This window comes from Atta cephalotes, assembly GCF_000143395.1.
Source record: "Atta cephalotes unplaced genomic scaffold scaffold00062, whole genome shotgun sequence".
Taxonomy (NCBI): Eukaryota; Metazoa; Arthropoda; class Insecta; order Hymenoptera; family Formicidae; genus Atta; species Atta cephalotes.
Window position 1 is genome coordinate 314,645 of NW_012130126.1, and position 18,401 is coordinate 333,045.

Consider the following 18,401-nt stretch of genomic DNA (forward strand, 5'->3'; position numbering starts at 1 on the left):
ATTTTCAATATCCTATTTAAGCTTTTACACTCGAGACGAGTTTATGTCACTCTGAGTAATTCAGTTAAGAGCTTCTGAAAGAGCGTTTAAATATTTAAACAGCTGTTTAGCCGTTGCTTAAAGAAAGTAAATCGTGCACACAATAAAATAACACTTCTTTAAAATGATGACACTTGTTGAAGAACGAGTAATGGCAACCGGAACCAGATAATTTTCCCGATCGTGAAAAAGTGAGTAAGTCGGCATGAGTTCCACGGTTGCAATCATCGCTTAACGATAGTCGACTCCCTCTTAGCGGCGCAACGATAAATTAATTATTATAATTACATATATGCCATTATCCCATTATCCCGTTGACAACCGATGCAATCGCGAAGGCTCGAATTCTCTTGCGCGTAGGATAAGATGAATTTTCCTCTTTAATACCTCCGCGAGGTATTTATAATTATCTTACGTGCACAACATTCTCTTTAGGATTGCTATCAACGCATCATCCTTGTCACCGTCTAACATATTGAAGAAGAAGACGAATCGGTGATGCAAACCGTTACGCAGTGATAATTATCGTTTAATCGTTCCAATGATGCAGACGGGTACATTTCTTCTTAATTTATCCTTTTGCCTTAATGCGAAAATAATGAGATTATATTACGATCGTCGTTAAATGAGTTTCATGGATACGCCATACTGACCGTATACATATATATATATATGTTTTATAGTACAAAATGTTATTTTAGTACAAAAGTTTATAGTAAAATAAATTTTATATTAGATATTGCAATCAAGCTTGTTGTATTAACGTTTTTGGGCTACCAATTTAAATTTATTTAATAATATTTAATGATACTAGTCTGCGGATTGAAACTTGTGAACATTGCCTGTGAACTTATAAATAAAATGTTTTAATATAAAGTTGGTACGCTGAATCTGAAAAATCAAATCCATTTGTTACTATAACATATAAGGAATTTTAGCAAAATCTCAATTATATGTATAATTATAATACAATTATAATACAATTATATGTAGAATATATGAACAAAAATTTTGTAAAAAATATTTTATACTTAAATATAAAATAATTTAAACGTACATTATATATTTTCGAATTTAGAAAACTTTAAATATAATAGACTAAATAAAACAAAATGATGAAAATAATGTTGTATATACAATTCACAAATCACTAATTTCCAGTTTAATTTGATATATAAATATTCTAATAATAAAAGAGATTTTCTGATCTTAATTTTGGACATCTAGCATGATGTAAATACTCTAAAAACATATTACAATATCCGATGCAATAAATTGATCACAGGTTAGTATAATTTAAATTCAAATTTAGTTAGTAATGAAATTAATAATGAGATTAAAAGTTGAATATACAGAATATGAGAGTATTATTTTCTCGATTACTGATTGATCCAAATATGCCAAAGTATCGTATTATTTAATTTCTTGTGCTCTCTGATGTGACACGAGTAATTTCTCTGAGACTCACAATCCAGTATGCTGAAAGCATTCCACTTTTTCAAACGTTTAATGTCCGACTGTTTAATCGTCCGAGACAAAACAGTGACTGTCCGTCTCGTAATCTAAGTAATATGCGCTTAAAGTTTTCAACGATAACGTCTCGGAAAACCACGGTCAGCCGATTCCCGCGACCCTGGGAAAATCGCAAAGAGAAGAGCGATCAAACTACACTGATAACGGGTATTCAACTATACTGGCGGTAATTATTATTGTTACGTGATGAAAGTACAGATAATTTCTACTTAAAAATAGTAGAGCAATACATAGTCCGCATTTGTACCAAGGTCTAAGTATAAAAGATTCAGCGACATGATATGTACTACTTATAAACTCTCGTTCAGTCTCTCGTTGCTCAGTATGCACGAAGCGTCTCGCTTAACTCCTTAATCTTTTCGAGATGGAAACATTAAAGCACGGTCAGATAAATAGCGCGGTCAAAGATTGCGGTGAAAAGATTAGATTATAACATATTAGTTCCATGTTTTATGTCTTGGCCATGACTCCCCAAATATGTAATAAGTGTCTTTATACATATATGTGTATGATTTAATTTTCCGTGTAAAAATAATACTACATTATATTATACATAAAAAAAAACGGATTTGCATATTTAAGCATGTAGTATTATTTTTATAGAAAAATTAAATTACACATATATATAAAAGTACTTATTACATACTTCGATTTGTAGTGAAGTATAAAACAATCTCACAAATTGACGTAACAATTTTAATATTTTGTTAATTTTCTTTTATTTTTTATTGCGTGTCTTTTCCAAGAAAATGCAATAAATTGAGGCTGCAATACAAATCACAGATCTTCGCTGAAACAATCACAAGGTGATTAGAAGCATTGGGAAGAAAAATTGCTTATGGAATATATGAATGCAAGGTTAATTATCAAATTAATTATCAAATGCAATAATTACATAATTCGAGAAGGAATTTCACATTTTGCAATCCCTAGAGTTTTAATTGTAAGTCATGAATGAACCAGACTGATAGAGGCGAGAGGAGTAATAAAAAATTAAAAACTGCATGAACTGTCGTGTATACTTAATAACGACCTAATTAGATCCAGGAGACGAGAAGATGAAGATTGATATGAGCTGTTGTCTCGGCACGGGAGGTCACTGAGCGCGTGCGAATAGTGCGAGGCTCCCGATTACACCGAAAAGGTCTATAAAGTAAGTGTAGAGATAAAAAACTCATTTGAGGTACATAGAAGTGGCAAGAAAATGAAGCTGCGTTGGAAGCAACAGCAGTAGCAAGAGAGATGAATCATATGAAGCCACGAAGGAAAAGAACGTGAAAACCAAAAGACGTGCCGTTGCGAGTCACCTTTGCGGTACTCTTACTTTACCGATTATATGTAATACATTACGATCCGCGTTACTTAGGCTTTCATATTCACACATGTACATGTACACATAACACATACATACATGTTTGTGTGTGCGTGCGTGCGTGCGTGCGTGTGTGTGTGTGTGTGTGTGTATGTGTGTGTGTATGTGTGTATGTATATATAAATAATTAAATCTGAGAGTTGTCTCTTCTTTCTTGCCTAATCGCATTCTTTCCGTGTCATTCTTATGATTGTCTTGTCCGCTCGTTTCATGGAGGCTTCTGCTAGTGTCATAATCGCTTTCTTCTGTATAACGGCCTTCGCATCATCGTCCTTGGTCGCCACATTAGCGTAAGAAAGTTACGTTTGAAACAGCTAACTTTCCCAAGTCACATTTTATATAAGAGCAATGCTCTCATACAATATACTCCGAATTTAAAGCGAAAAATTTACATATATTAAATCTACATAGTTCATAAGATTTTGCATTTTGTAACGCAACCTCGAGAATTTCGGTGCTTCGCGACGCGTCTTACATATCGAGCCAGCTTTCTACATAACTTTAATACAAATTACATATTGTTACAGATACATCTGCGTCTGGATGTTGACGGTGGTCACGCTGAGGTGTCAGGTAAATATATATCTTGCTTGTAACATTACGCACAAGAGAAACTCGTAAAGAATACGGGTTCTCATAATAGATAATTTTTTTTCAAAGCCAACCAGTCATGAGAACGCAGAGGTGGAGGGAAACTCCGAAGATTCTGTTATCGACGATACGACCGAGGATTATTGGGCAGGCAGTGGATCGGGACCCGATGAGGATGAGTCCTCCTCTTCCTCTTCTCACAACGAAACCAGAGAAGCGTTAACTCACGAGGCCAGCGACCACGATACTGTAAGTCACGCATCGCCAATTTGTTTCGCGCTGCGCTCTTTCTTATTGAAATTCATGATAGATATTACACAAGAAGTTTCTCCCTAATCTGTTATTTCTTTGTTCCGTTACCTTTATAGAAACATTTATTTTTTTCGTATAATATTGATTGATTGAAAACAACATATACAAGAAAAACCGATAAAACATTAATACTATTGTTGATGTTGACTGATATCATTCAATTTAAATTGCCCAGAAGATCATATTTTGCAATCAGTGTTGTAAGATTTTATTGCACAACTTTAAAAAATCAACTTGTTAATTTATTGATTAAGATAAAAAAATTACTTTAACGTCGCATTTTTACTGATTGTATTATTAAGTTATCAAAGCCAGACATTTCAATAGGCGGTAAAATCTTTCTATCGGGAGTACTGCAGATTTCTGACAATAAATATCGTAGCATGTGACAACAAAGAGGAAAGTGAGAGAAGTAAGAAGAAAGGTGTGCGCGCATCTGCCGTCCAGTTATATTTAATTGGCAAACGGTTTCCTCGAAATTGGATTAAAAAAAGAGTTAAACGAGAGCGGAATAGAAAAAAGGAAGTAAAAGATACTTGTCCATCTGTTCAGTTTTGCGTGATTTCTCGTTTAACGAATGCTCGCGCGCAAGGCCGGAGAATCTAGATGCAGGTGTTCTGCATCCGCTATGATATTCAAGAGAGTAAAAAAAGGAAGTGCCGATAGTTAACCGCAGCAAAGACGACGCCTCGGTCGCATGTTCTCGATAAAGCGGAAAAATCCTACTGAAGATCCACGAATCGTGCTTTCGGCCAATCGTCTTGCTTTCCTCGTGTGACTCTCGTCTTCGCTGCGATCGGTATCGATAAAATCGCGAAAGATCAGTTTTGTAATTGATTTTCAATAAAAATCAATTATTGTATACAGGCGCGTTTACCCTATCCCCATAATCTTCCTTCTTTCCGTGGCACGTAGAAAATTTTGCAGGCTCTTTCTAAATGAAGGGCAAAAGGGCCAGAAGGTTGCCTGGTATATCAACACGAGAAATACCGGAGGGAGGAGAAGCAGAGTAAAGGCCATTCCTTTGATTTTAATCGCTCTTTATCGATGATCTACGAATTGCTTTTAAACTAGTTTTCGAGCGGAATCGATTTCGATCGCGAAAAAATATGAACCAGTTTTCCAGTAGAATAGAGAGAAAGGATATCGCGGCTCGCGGCCACGTCCGTGCGCGACCTTCGTTATATCGCAAATTGCGAGCGGATAAATCGTTTCTTGCACCGCGTGATTCTCCACAGGGAAAGGCCCCATTACTCGAGAGAAGGCACCCAGAAGCAGTTTATTTAGCCTACGAGCGTTCCGTTGCGAAACGGGAGACAAGATCAATTTCATCTGTTCTGCGTACCGCCGTGTTTCCGTCCGTTCCGATTGGAGAGGCGAAGACTAATCACACGGAAATGCAATGCATAGCTTCAAGCTGTCTCAACGACTTTAAATCGCCTTGTGAGAAACTGTGTCCAAATGAAAATCATTAGTCGATCGATAATCACATGAAAAGAGCGGTTTTGCTAAAGTAAATATTTAGTTTGATATACAAATCTGAAAATATTTTGTTAAACTATCAAAATAATTAGGACACTCAAGCTCGTTGCTACAATGTTGAAACTTTTTACAGCATTGCTCATTATATTTGAGCGACCTACATAATTACTATATTTTGATCGTTTAACAAAATGAATTTCAGATTTATATATCTAGACTAACTATTTAGATGCTTTAGCAAAATTGTTTTTTTTGTAGCTGATTTGACGTAAATGTAACAAGGTTATTAATCGTCGAGTATTATATTTTTTATCACATATTTTGTAAAAATTAATTTGTGTGAAACAATATTAAAAATAAAAATTTACATAATATTCGCACAGTAAAATTAATGTAAGAAATTAATTTTTTGGCACATTTTCATAACTGATGAAATTGTTGCATTATTTTACGCTCACATAGAATTCGATCTAAATAACGCTTCGACAAATAATTGAATCTTGAGAAAAAGATCTTCTAGAAAGATGCATTTATCTAAATCAGCCGAGTGATCTCACTTCAACTTAATGACTTTCGACACTCTAACCGTTAATCATTGCATGAATGTGCATATCTCGATGCGACTTGATCAAATAAAATCCTCGGAAGAAATTAACATTCATTCGAAAAAAAAATCCGTCCGTCATCTCCCATTGTAAAACAAAACGAGAAAACCTAAACGGTTACTTGGTATTTCTTCTTTGAAGAAACGTGAGCTTATATTACGGATGTCGATGGTCATTAAAGAAAATGTTCTTATTATACACAAGCTACTGAATTCAATGTCAAATTGCTCTCATCGCCGGATGCGTACAAATGTTAATGCGTACAAATATTACCTCGAATTGCTTCCAACAAATAATTTTCGAAACAGTTATCGGAAATAGATTTGTGTTAAATTGAAACTAATAAGTTCTTCGAAGAGAAGCTCACAAAACGGAAGATGTTGTCGTGCGAAGAGCTCCGATGGGATCGAATCGGTCGCGCATTCGACACGAAGGAGCATTTCATGTTATTGCATTTCCTACGTAGCCCAGTACAGTTAATGCCAAAGTAGCCGTAGTTAAGCATAGCAGGAGTCGAAGGTAATCGGCACTTATCGTCCGTAATACATTCCAATGAGATACCGCGGAAGATTCAAAGACCGACGGTCATTTTCTACGGAACGTAGATCAGACGCCAGCGCTTGGGCCCAGCTTCTTGCCAGAGGAACGATCTTCTAACTACTCTACTGGCCCATAAACGCCGTACACCATTTCGCTCGTCGGGGTCCGTTCCATTTCCCGGCAACATCGTACTCGAGTTCCTGAAATTCCTCAAAAGTGGAATCCGTAAAGAGAAGCAATTTCCCTGCCGATCTATGCGCGTAGTAGGGTGGCAACCTATGTCGCATCGAACGTCGAGAGCACTGGCGGAACGTCATCGAGAACAGTGCGAACGGCGAGAGGAAGAACGTGGTGGGAAAAGAAGATGAAGAATCGGGAAGGAGGATGAGAGAGAGGAGGCGGCTGGAATGGAATGGCGATTTTTTCGTTACGGCATATGGAGGCTGTTCACAACTTTTTTTCTTTCGCTTCGCGTTCACCACTAACCACGTGCCCATTCTCCCTTCTCTCCCTTTTCATGGCCGATTCACGCCCGAGTAAGTATCTACCTGCTCGCTGACTGCTCGCTGACAAGCGGCTCAAAGTACAATATCCTTCCCCTCGTCCACCCCCGCCGTCGTCGTCTTATTCGGTCTTCTTGCGTCTCTTCTTGCGCACGGCACCCGTGGATGGCATACACGGATGGAATGCCTCGGGTACCCACGCTCGGACAGGGGAATGAGCTCGTAAAGCGTTAGTCACGCGCTACTCGTGCTGTCTGTTTTTCAGACTTCCTCGTCAGGTTCTCTCCAGTCAGAGTCCCTTTTCGCTTGCCTCTCTTCGCTGGACTCTCCAGTCTCCGCCAACGCCGCGCCAGCATCGCCGTACCTCCCTCTTCCGCATGTTTCTCCTCTTCGTCGTGGTCTCGACCCCCGATACTTTTTCTCGCCCTTTCTCACCGTTCGAGCGGTAGCGATCCGTACAAGCTGAGGGTTAAACCGAATCGTTAACGTAGGAGAGGTCAGAGCTCCCGCTCGACAGGATAGTTTTGCATAGTCGTATCGCGAGAAGCCGTGTACGCGAGAATATTTTGCCGGAATCCCGCTTCCAACCGCAATGCGCGGGCTAACGGCTTTGAACCTGCAAATCACTACTTGCGACTCGTTAACGGATTCTTTGTGTTCATTTTCCGAATTTCCCGTATAAATTTCATTAGTAGCGTCAGGAATTTAACTATGGGTGACTATTTATTAGGATTATTAACGTGAACGATCAAATCTGAACATATATAGATACTCAATCATTTTTTACTAATATAAACTATGCTATGTAAAATATACAATGTTCATAATATATTACATAAGCATTGATTTTTTGCGAGACTGTGATAATTCTGAGTAAAAGTAATTGATTGAACATTATATTTTATTACTTTAATTCAATTAAACGTGTAATGAAATAAAATTTTTTGCATTTACATTACATTAAGTTGTTATAAAATTGTCACTGCAAAAAATTTTAACATTTTAGCAACTGGTTTTTCCAACAAAATCGTTTCAATGGTGTAATAAAATTAGTTTTCAGATTTTTGCATCCAACAATTTATATTTAGCAAAATTATTCTTTCCGTGTAGGATCAATTAACATTATTCATTATTATTCATAAAAAAGACACATATATTTAATTAATTACTAATTCTCAAATAATTGAAAATATAAATAATGTATTCATAATTATCAAAGAAATAATATATTAAATATACGATGATATACGATAAGTCATACAAATAATAATTATCTAAATTAAAGTATTAAAATTATATTAATAAATTCTTCTCTTTTTCCTGATAGGTCGTCTATATTGGCGATGGCGGTAATTACGTGCCAGTTCCTTCATTGAAGAATCGACCGTTGAATCCGAATCTTCAAGCTCTTCAAACTCTTCAAGGCTTGCAAGGCCTTTCTGGAAACGGAGGTACAGGAGTAATCGGTGATGAAGACTGGAGGAGACATCCAGAAACCTGGGATCGCGAACACCGAAGATACAGGCCCAATACGACGAGAGTGCAACGTAAGTACGAAGACAATGTCTTTTATCATCTTGCTGAATTGCATTATTATTATTATATAAACAGAATTGATGATAATATTAAAATAAACGGTTTCTCGTAAGTGCCGTAATTAACAGTCTCAACAATCTGCTTGCGCTTTTTCGATGAGGTAAATTAAATATAAATCAAGTGGATACACTGTATAAGGTAATTACTCTTCAGCCCGCACAATCTCCGAGCTAATAGAAATTTCCTGGTTTGTAAGTAGCTGTAATGGCGGCTTGCATCAAGACGCTAATTCAGCGGAAATACGTTACGAAAGGGTATTGATTATGTCGATCTATAGAGCCAATAGAAATCTTTATTTGGTCGAAAATGGATTATCGACTCATTTTAGCTTGTGATTACATTATTGCGTTCACGCATGAAAGAGATTATACTTCATAGAATATATTAAAGTAAAAGGACGTTCGAATAATAGGATAGCATAATATCGGGGCGTAAACGAGGATCCGCTATTTCCATCCGAATAAAAGCACAAAAAGCACAAAAAGCGTCTACGATATTGGGTCTGGTGGGTCAGTGTGCCTCAGAGGAAAGAATGATGTTGTCGTCGCTTTAGCATGTCGATCCGTTATTTTTCTCTCCATTGTCCGGCAAGAGACCAAAGTCCGTGAGGATAGCGCGCGTTATAGAATAAAATATTTCCCTCCAATGTCTCGGTCAATTGACTTGGAATCGCAGACGCGCTCCGCGCAATATATCCATCCATCTCGGTTCGCAGCCAGCTAGTGCGCCCGAGAATTCAGAGTGTGATGGCGAATGGCTACCGTTAGAGAGGAGGCAATTAAAACGGTGTCGGAAAGTCGTACGACGCTCCTGACATCGAGGGTACGGAGGCAGAGATACACCACCTTGCTTGCAGCACCTTCGATGGCATCTGCAATCGTCATCGTCGTCATCGGGACTCGAGGACCATCATCATCATCCCGCGCGATCATCATTATCCGCATGTGGATCACGATTGCCTCGTGGAAACTCGAGCACACGGCCCGTGCAGATATATCTGGTCGCGTATATGTTATGGCGCCAGTAATCGACGACAGCTCGTTTCTGACATCGCTTTTTCTGCGAGAAAATTGCGACGCCGAGTCGCAATGAAAATGATGTTTATGTGCGGTCGTTACATTATTTTTTCCTTTTCATGCCAACGCGTACGATGACGTGAAGTTATGTCGTCGAGTCCGCGGGAATTCTTTGAATGATTTAATATTATCTTGAATACATACGATGTAATATACTGTGAGATTATATCCAAGCTGCAGTTATTATTATTGTTTATGATGTTTCTTTCGTGCTATATATTCTCTTTTATAGCGATCGATTTTTCATCTAATTTATATTGCGCTGAAAACGGAATCGCATTTATACAAATAATAAATTTACACAATCACAGTTTTATGATTCAGCGATAGAGTCATGATATATCTCTATCTGAATAAATTGACTTTACAAAATGAATTTTCTATCCTGTTCAAAATTCTGTCTCCACAAAAGCTTAATCCAATGATGTCTAATTAAAACTTTAATCGGTCACTTTAGTTTTAATCTCATGTAGCGGGTGTGCGGCAGTAATTAATGCTAGTAGAACAAGACATTAATAACGCCGGTGTAATATCCCGTTATGAAAGAATAATAGACAATGTCCTGTGAAAACAAAAAAAATTAATTTTCTACGCGTGCGTATAATTTCCTATATTACGCGTATGTGTTACGCTCATCCGCTGCGTATGTTTCTGGAACATCGAAGTTTATTGTGAACGTTTGAGCACTCACTGTCTGTCCATATGGCGAGTAATCAACATAGCAGGAGCATCACTGCCTGATGCTCCCGGAGAAAATTATTAAATTACAGTGTGTTTCATGATAATATAAATAAATAATATTTATCAGGATGGAATTGTATACAAGCCGCTCTCAAGCCCTTCAACGAGTCCTTTTAATTGCATTTTGCGGAAAATTACGGCCATACTGGAAACCGCGATATGAGAAAAATCCTTTAACGACGCATCATTCCCTTCGCCCATTCGACCAGAACGAAACGTCTATTACACCACTTCTTACATTTTTATCATTTATAATCACTTTATATTTCTTAACTAAATAATTATATAATTCGGTAATTCGTTTCACTGATATCTATTATTCACTTTTGAGACGAAGATACGATCATTTATTATTCATAAACTTATAAAGAATTCATACGATAGAATTGTAAAATAATAATTCTGAAATACTACACGTGCGCTTATATATATTATATATACAAAATGTTGCAGCATCGTATTTTTAATTGCAAAACAATGATTTCTTCCATAGTGTAGGTATCGAGAAGAATTGAGTTATAAGTGATTCACGTAAATCTATTTCGCTCTACTTCATTGTGATAAATTATTCTATGCATATTTAAGAAAACTCGACCGTACAATCAATCAGATTCTATTTTTTAAAAGATCGATGTGCCGAAGCCCTTCGAGACGACGGGACGATCGATGATTGCATTGCTACGGTAAATTTCCTAAAACATTTGGATGAGCCTGCCATTGGCAATGACGAATGCTACGCCCGACCTATGAAGCTCGCTGGTTCAATGAAGTCGTAAAGTCGAGCCGCTCGTTCTCTGCGGGAACTTGAGGCCACCCGCGGTATCGTCAATTACGCGAAAGAGAACCCATTAGATTTAATGTATCCTCCTCGGCAACACGATTCTCAAACGTCCTCCGAGTTCATTTTGCTACTTCTTTCTCTTTTGCTTCTCCCACAAGATTTTTTGCTACGTATCTTTTTTGGAATGTTTTTCAACCAATTTCGATTCGGACCAATAAAGATGCTAAGCATAAAAAGTTGAAGCCAACATGTTAAAACCAGCACAAGAGTTTTAAGGGAACTCGACAATATTCTCTGCGTCTTTCCGTGACCGCTCTCGGCACATTCGAGCAAATATCGGCGTTGCTCAACTCTTCCCATTGTCTGCCTACTGACAGAGTTTTGCCGGACGATGAACACAAAGCACATATCCGCAATTCTAATAAGCGCCTGCGTATACGTGCGTATACGTACGCGCGGCCGCTCGAAAATGCGCTCGGCACATTCGCGACGGCGTGATGCGTAGGACGAGGATGAAACGGAACGGTTGTATCATCGGCATGCGCCTCCGGTGTAACTATCTTCCCATCACTATCCTTTATTTTCCTCTGAGTCTGTAACAAGCGCATGTTAGCCTTTCTCTCATCTTTTTTTTCCATTTATCAAATCAAGAATAATCCATTTTTATTTATTAATAAATGTTAATAATTTATTGCAGCTAATTTTAATTATTATTATAAAAGTTTTATATCATTTTTATAGACATCTTCTTTAGAAAAAGATGCGTCAAAAAATTTATTTGAAATTTAAATTTAATTAATTAATTTTGTCAAATCTTTCGATAGCCGATGATATCCTTACATGATATTTAATGATGATGTTCAATCAAGTATAGCGTCGAACATATTCAAATGTCATGCGAGAGTATCGTGCGTCTTACGATGACGGTGGGATGAACGTGGGTCACGAAACGAAAAGGTTGTATCATCGGCGGACACCTCGAGTGTAACTATCTTCATCCTCCATCAATCTCCATTCCGCTTTGCGGTTACGTTACTACAGTGGAAACGGCTTCTTACCACGAAGAGCGCCTATACGGGACCCCCAACTTACTTTCACTCGTCATCGACGACCGGTTTTCCACTCGCTTCTATCCGCGAATCTGCGATTTTCCGCGCCCGGTTTCTTCATACAAATGACGACAGGCTCTCTTGACAGCGAACATACGCCCACACGATGACCGATCGACACGTTTCCATCTTCTGTGATTGAGTCTCGTTTGAGTATGAAAGCACACATTTCAAAATGATTATCGGACCCGATATGGTAATGTTATTTTTGCACTATCTTGAAAACACTTCCTGACTGAGAAATCTCTTTTGCGAAAGAAAATTACCTGTTATGTTTCATTAAAAAGATAGATTCTTGGCTACAAAATTTGTCTGTAAAGATCTATCGATTGTAACATCAATATGTTTATATTCTTTAAATTTTATTTAAATAGTATAAATATGATTTAAACAAATTATGTGAAAAATTAGTTTATTTTTTAATTTTAATGTGTATATACTGAATACATATTTTTTAAAATTATTACTACACTAATTTATTATCTAAAATTTAATTCTTAGTAAATATAGACACAATATATAGGTAGACACGACACATTGATTATTGTTTGTATATACAGTTTTCCATTTCTCTTTCAACATCAAAGATTCCACCTAGACATTCTTGATTTCGCAAAGAATTAAAATGCAGATAGGGAGTTTATCATGCTGTTGAATCAACATAATTATACGTATAATGAAATATAAAATAATGGAACATTTAATAACAAAAAAAAAACACAGGTTGGACAGATTGAAAAAGAGCGAATAAAAATTAAAATTTATTACAATTTTTTTAATCGATTTATTGAATAATTATTAATTATAAGTTAAATAATTACTTTTTATATCTTACATTTTAGATATCGAGGCGGAATGTCAAGATGATTACATGAAAATCAGGATCGGATTCAACGGCTCTTTCACCGGCCTCTTGTATTCAGCAGGTAAAATTAATGGCGCACAAAATTGACTTATATTAATGAGTCATTATTTCTAACATTGTGCAATTTACTCGGAATTTTTTTTATTAAATACCGTTATATTTTTTGCAATGTTAAAACATATGCAAGTAGCCAAACAATAACGTAATCAGATTACAGTTTAAAAATTGCTTTTGACATAAGATTGTAAATATTGCGACGCGAATTATACAAATGGCGCGATGTCGAAAAATAGTGCGGTGTTTGGAACTTTACGCTACACTCTATTACAGTCAAGAGATTCGACATAATACTGCATCTAAAATATGTGACTGCATAACTGACTGCATTGCTGATCCGCAATTACGTCGGCAGACAGTGAGACGAGTATGTACGTTCGCGCTAATGAGGTAATGGCGGAAATTATCGTAAAGCGATCGGCGGTCGTCCACATCGGCCGCTCTAGAATTTTTCTTTCACCGTCGTAAGTCCATCTGTCCGGTCTAGTAAGATACTTCCGTTATTTCGAAAGAAGCGTATCGCAGCCGTGCCTTCTGGCAGCTATGCACCGGCAAAAACGGCATCATCGTCGATTTCTTTACAAATTATTCGATGAGAAAGATGACCTCTTCTTGAACCTTGCATCTGCTTGGTATCCACTCTGCTAATCCGCAATTTTCTCATTGATCGTTAATCAATATTTCAATAATGAGCTAAGCGCCTTTGTGCCAACGCGAATGTGGTCATAAACCACTTCATAAACCACTGAGACTTTTCTGATTGAATCCAGCAAAACAAAAACTAAAAAGTCAAATTAATTTCTAACTTCCTAACTCAGGCGCAAACGAGTATACTTTATTCTTTCTTCACTTACTTTTTGTCGCCCCATTTGTTTGCGATGAAAACGCATCAACGTCCCGCCTATTCTTCGCGCAGTGCTATCTATGTAGTCGAAATGCCGCGAGGTAGATTGTTTGATAAAAGAGATATCAGTTGATATTCGATATCGAACACGGTCGTATCATAGACGACCGCGTTCCAGATGAACAAGAATAATCGCTTTTAATTGCAGGCTACTCGTACGATCCCGATTGCATGTACGTTAATGGGACGGGCCGAGACTACTATGAGTTCTACATTCAGTTGAATCGGTGCGGCACCCTCGGCGAGAACACTCATCATCAGGACAGCAGGAAGAATCCGACGGTACGTAAAATAGACGAGCGCCGAGCGCATCACGGAATGACGGTTCATTACTTTAGTGTGTACCGGCGCCGGTAGACAAGGAATAATAATGATTAACAACACCGAGGAAAAATGAGGGAGACTTATTTTTAATGTTGATAATTAGAGAAAATTAGATGTCACATCGCGCGTAGATCGCGCGGGAACGTAGGCACCGCTATTACGGCTGGTTTCACATGAGAAATAAGACTCAATGACGTATTGCTCTTGTCTTTCCAGAAAAATCTTATGTGGAACACGGTCACAGTGCAGTACAATCCATTAATAGAGGAGGAGTTCGACGAACACTTCAAGGTGACTTGCGAGTATGGCTACGACTTTTGGAAGACGGTGACATTTCCTTTTCTCGATGTCGAGTGAGTGTGATAATCTTTTTACTTTTGAAATAAATTAATATAATGTGTTAAATTAATATAATATCTTAATATAATGGGTATAATGTCTCAAAACGTCGAAATGGGCTTTAAGCGTGGAAACAGTACGAAGGGTCATATCGATCAGAGACTCGAGGTTGTTTTCACAGTGCACATTGCACGCGAAGTACACGACGCAACGTGAGCCATCGTCTGAAACCTTCGATTACGTGAACTCGATGGAACGCAAGGCGTTTACGTAATATCTACGATAATGTCTAACATCTGTGCTATCCTGTTGGCGCGAAGTAGGCCGTACTGTTCGCGAGATAACGGATACGCATTCTGCCTGCCTCTTACGCACCCACCTTCTTCCAGGGTCGCCACGGGAAATCCCGTAGTCTTCACCCTGCAGCCTCCGGAGTGCTACATGGAAATCAGATACGGTTACGGGACCACTGGAACTAGAGTGGCTGGACCAGTTCGCGTCGGAGATCCCCTGACTCTCATTATCTACATGCGCAGCAAATACGGTAAGCCTTATGTAGCTTAACTGCAGCTTAACTGCGGCTTAGCCACGTAAAATCGTTAGAATATATAATGGATTTGACCTACTAGATTTACAATACTTGAAATAAACAACAAACAAAAGACAATAGGAAACTAATGAAATAACAGTGTTTCTAATATCGAAAGTAAGTAATTAATCACTACCTTACAGTATTAAGTTTCTATAATGGATATCAATTAAATTATACATATATCTGTGTTTTTACGATAAATTAATTTATTATTTCTTCTTCTTTCGCTTTCTTAGAAGCGCTTTTGAAAATCTATAACCAATTCAAGTCTATAATTTAATTGAATCTAATGTTTGTTTGCGTGAAACATAATTATAAAAATACTAATAAACTATTGTAATGTTATATTTAGCAATAAACCTTCAAGGTAAAAAGTTTGTTAAATTGAAACAAAAAACGAATGTGCTTGCAAATTGTTTACAATACGTATTTTCGTGTATTTGTTTTTTTTATTCAACGGTCAGCCTAATCATACGACGCCCGATTTTGCCAAGCTATCATGCGATAGCGATAACGGTATAAGATGAACAGCAGAAGACTTTGTCAGTCAGCTAGTCAATCTGAGCTCGGTAATTTGCGAAAGATGCGGAAATGCTGGCGAGAAGATATGAAAATGTGTGCTTTGACGTAACGACAGATGTCTGTACTTTAACCAGTCAGGCTTCTGTATTTATGTCTATATCACTTATGTCATGCAAATCTATGTCAGAAGGTAGAGGACGTCAGATTTTATTCCCATTTTGCCGCTTATGACTAATTGATGTTGTTATTGTGACGACATATATATATATTTTACGAAGCTAATCATCGCTTTTTATCTAAATCGCTTTAATCTAATCTAATGAATCTTTAAAAACGGAATCTTTAAAAATCTTTAAGAACAATTCTCTTCTATATTAAATTTGCTTAACTCTTTTGCAATTTAGGAGTTAGTACATTTTATATTGTAACGTTTTAAATGTTATCATTTTTATAGAATTTTATATGGTGATAGATTTATGATTTTCAGATGAATATTTATGCCGAATTTTTTTGTAGATGGTTTTGATATCGTCGTAAATGACTGCTATGCTCATAATGGCGGAAACAAAAGGATTCAATTGATCGATCAATACGGATGTCCGGTTGATGACAAACTAATCAGCCGGTTTCGTGGTTCATGGTCGGAGAGTGGCCTGTTCGAGACGCAAGTTTTTGCTTATATGAAGACCTTCAGGTTCACGGGATCGCCGGCTTTGTATATCGAATGCGATGTTCGCATGTGCCACGGAAGATGTCCGGTAACTAAATATTTTTTAGCACGTTACTATTTGATTTCATTCCATTCTTAATCTATTTAAATCAGGTAGTAAGCAGATGTTACTGTCATCATTTTGACATCAAAATGTCATTTTAACGTTAAATTGATGACAAATTGATAGCAAATGACGTTAGCTTGCTATCTTTTTAATCTGTTTAAGTGTTACGCTCATTAAATTTGATTAAATATTTCAGAAATTATTTACTTTTAAAATAGTTTAGTTATTAATATGTCATAAACATAAAAATTTAATATTTTGTTGTGTGTATTTAATCGTTAGGTATATATTACTTCTGAATTTTTGCAATTAAATTGACAACTTTTGAAAAACAATATAAAAAAGTACTCTGAATATTCTAATTTTCAAACGATGTTTTTCATGCTACTTTGCACGTTTCTGTTCATTTGCGTCTGAAAATAAATTAGTGTTCCAGTTTTACAAATATTTTTAATTTAAACGATCACACCCGTATTTCAGAGCCAACCTTGCCATTGGAGAAACGCAAAGAATGTAGTAAAACGGTCAGTGTCGGAAATCGATGGACCATCGACACCGGCATCTAGTTTGTCGGAGAACGTGAATCTCTTCCAGTCTCTTCGTGTTCTTCAGGAAGGCGAAGCGGACACGGAACTGTTCCAGAATTCCACTAGCTTCTCTCGCAGCGGTAAAGAAGATATACATATATATGTCAAACATTTTACTGTTAGAACAATTACTTGTCAAGCCATGCATTTATCATAGCTTCGTTCAGTAAGAGATGCTCTATTTTTTTTTTTTTATTATAATTGTGTAATGGCGAGCATCGATTTGAAATGAACGAAGCTTGCATATAAAATTTTGCAAATTTTAATTTATTACTTATACGTATAAATTTTAACTTATACTTATAAAAAGCAAACGTTTAATATGTATATATCTCAGTGTTAGAATTATTATAATTACAATCTTTTTAAATTTGCATTTTTTGTACATAGGATTTAGCGAGCCTACGACTGACAGAGTATGTTTGAGATCTACAGTGGCCAGTACAATAGTGGGACTCGGCTGTGGTTTCTTCTGTATCATGGCCGGTATGGTACTAGCCATGTGTTCGCGAATGCGACGACAAGCGCGAGAAAAATTATTGTCGGACAGTATAAGCTATATGACGCACCAAGGTCGAATCAACTAGGGTAACATTTTTAGCATGGGGAGATCTATTTCTTCTCGCTTCATCTCAATCGGTTGCGATATCCTCGCATCTTTCGCAGCAAATGGAGCTGTCTAAGAAACTGCTCCGCCGGTAATATAAGAATGCGTCGTTAAAATAGGAAATGGTCGATATGAATGACTTCGAGTTACTGATAAATTGACATTGATAAAAATACGATTAAAATGAGGTGATAATTTTATTGTTTTTATAAATCGGAAGAATATCAGATTTGTAAACAATTTGAAAAGAGTCTTTTTACGTACTCTATTCTTTTCTCAATTAACTTCTTAAGGTAAGCATGGGATTGATACAATGCGAAGTGCCTTATGTATTTTGATAGTCGATAATTCAGGCTCCCATGGATATAATAGGTCTCATCGATTCATTGTGTGCGAATGCTTTTTTACATAAATAATATTCGCTGCTATACTCTCGCTTCTTTTAATTATTGAAGTGTTAATCGATACTTATTCGTCAATTGATGTATATGTCGCGATTGAAGTATCTGTGGCGAGTTATCGCTCATCGATAAATAGAGGTAGAAATC

General features: G+C 36.9%; 1 protein-coding gene across 1 annotated transcript; it reads left to right on the forward strand.

Moving 5' to 3' along the window:
- Window positions 1-3,487: 3,487 nt before the first annotated feature.
- Window positions 3,488-17,833, forward strand: LOC105623656. The gene is made up of 10 exons (XM_012205037.1): window positions 3,488-3,517; window positions 3,605-3,784; window positions 8,305-8,524; window positions 13,123-13,206; window positions 14,255-14,388; window positions 14,647-14,783; window positions 15,159-15,313; window positions 16,400-16,641; window positions 17,140-17,326; window positions 17,637-17,833. The coding sequence occupies exons 1-10, from the start codon at window positions 3,488-3,490 to the stop codon at window positions 17,831-17,833; spliced, it is 1,566 nt and encodes a 521-aa protein (XP_012060427.1).
- Window positions 17,834-18,401: the final 568 nt, after the last annotated feature.

Bases quoted from the DNA above. Each gene is read 5' to 3' on its own strand.
- LOC105623656 (XM_012205037.1), top strand. From the start codon at position 3,488: ATGTTGACGGTGGTCACGCTGAGGTGTCAG. The intron at 13,207-14,254 runs GTAAAATTAATG...TTTTAATTGCAG, and splicing joins CGGCCTCTTGTATTCAGCAG to GCTACTCGTACGATCCCGAT. The intron at 16,642-17,139 runs GTAACTAAATAT...CCCGTATTTCAG, and splicing joins TGTGCCACGGAAGATGTCCG to AGCCAACCTTGCCATTGGAG.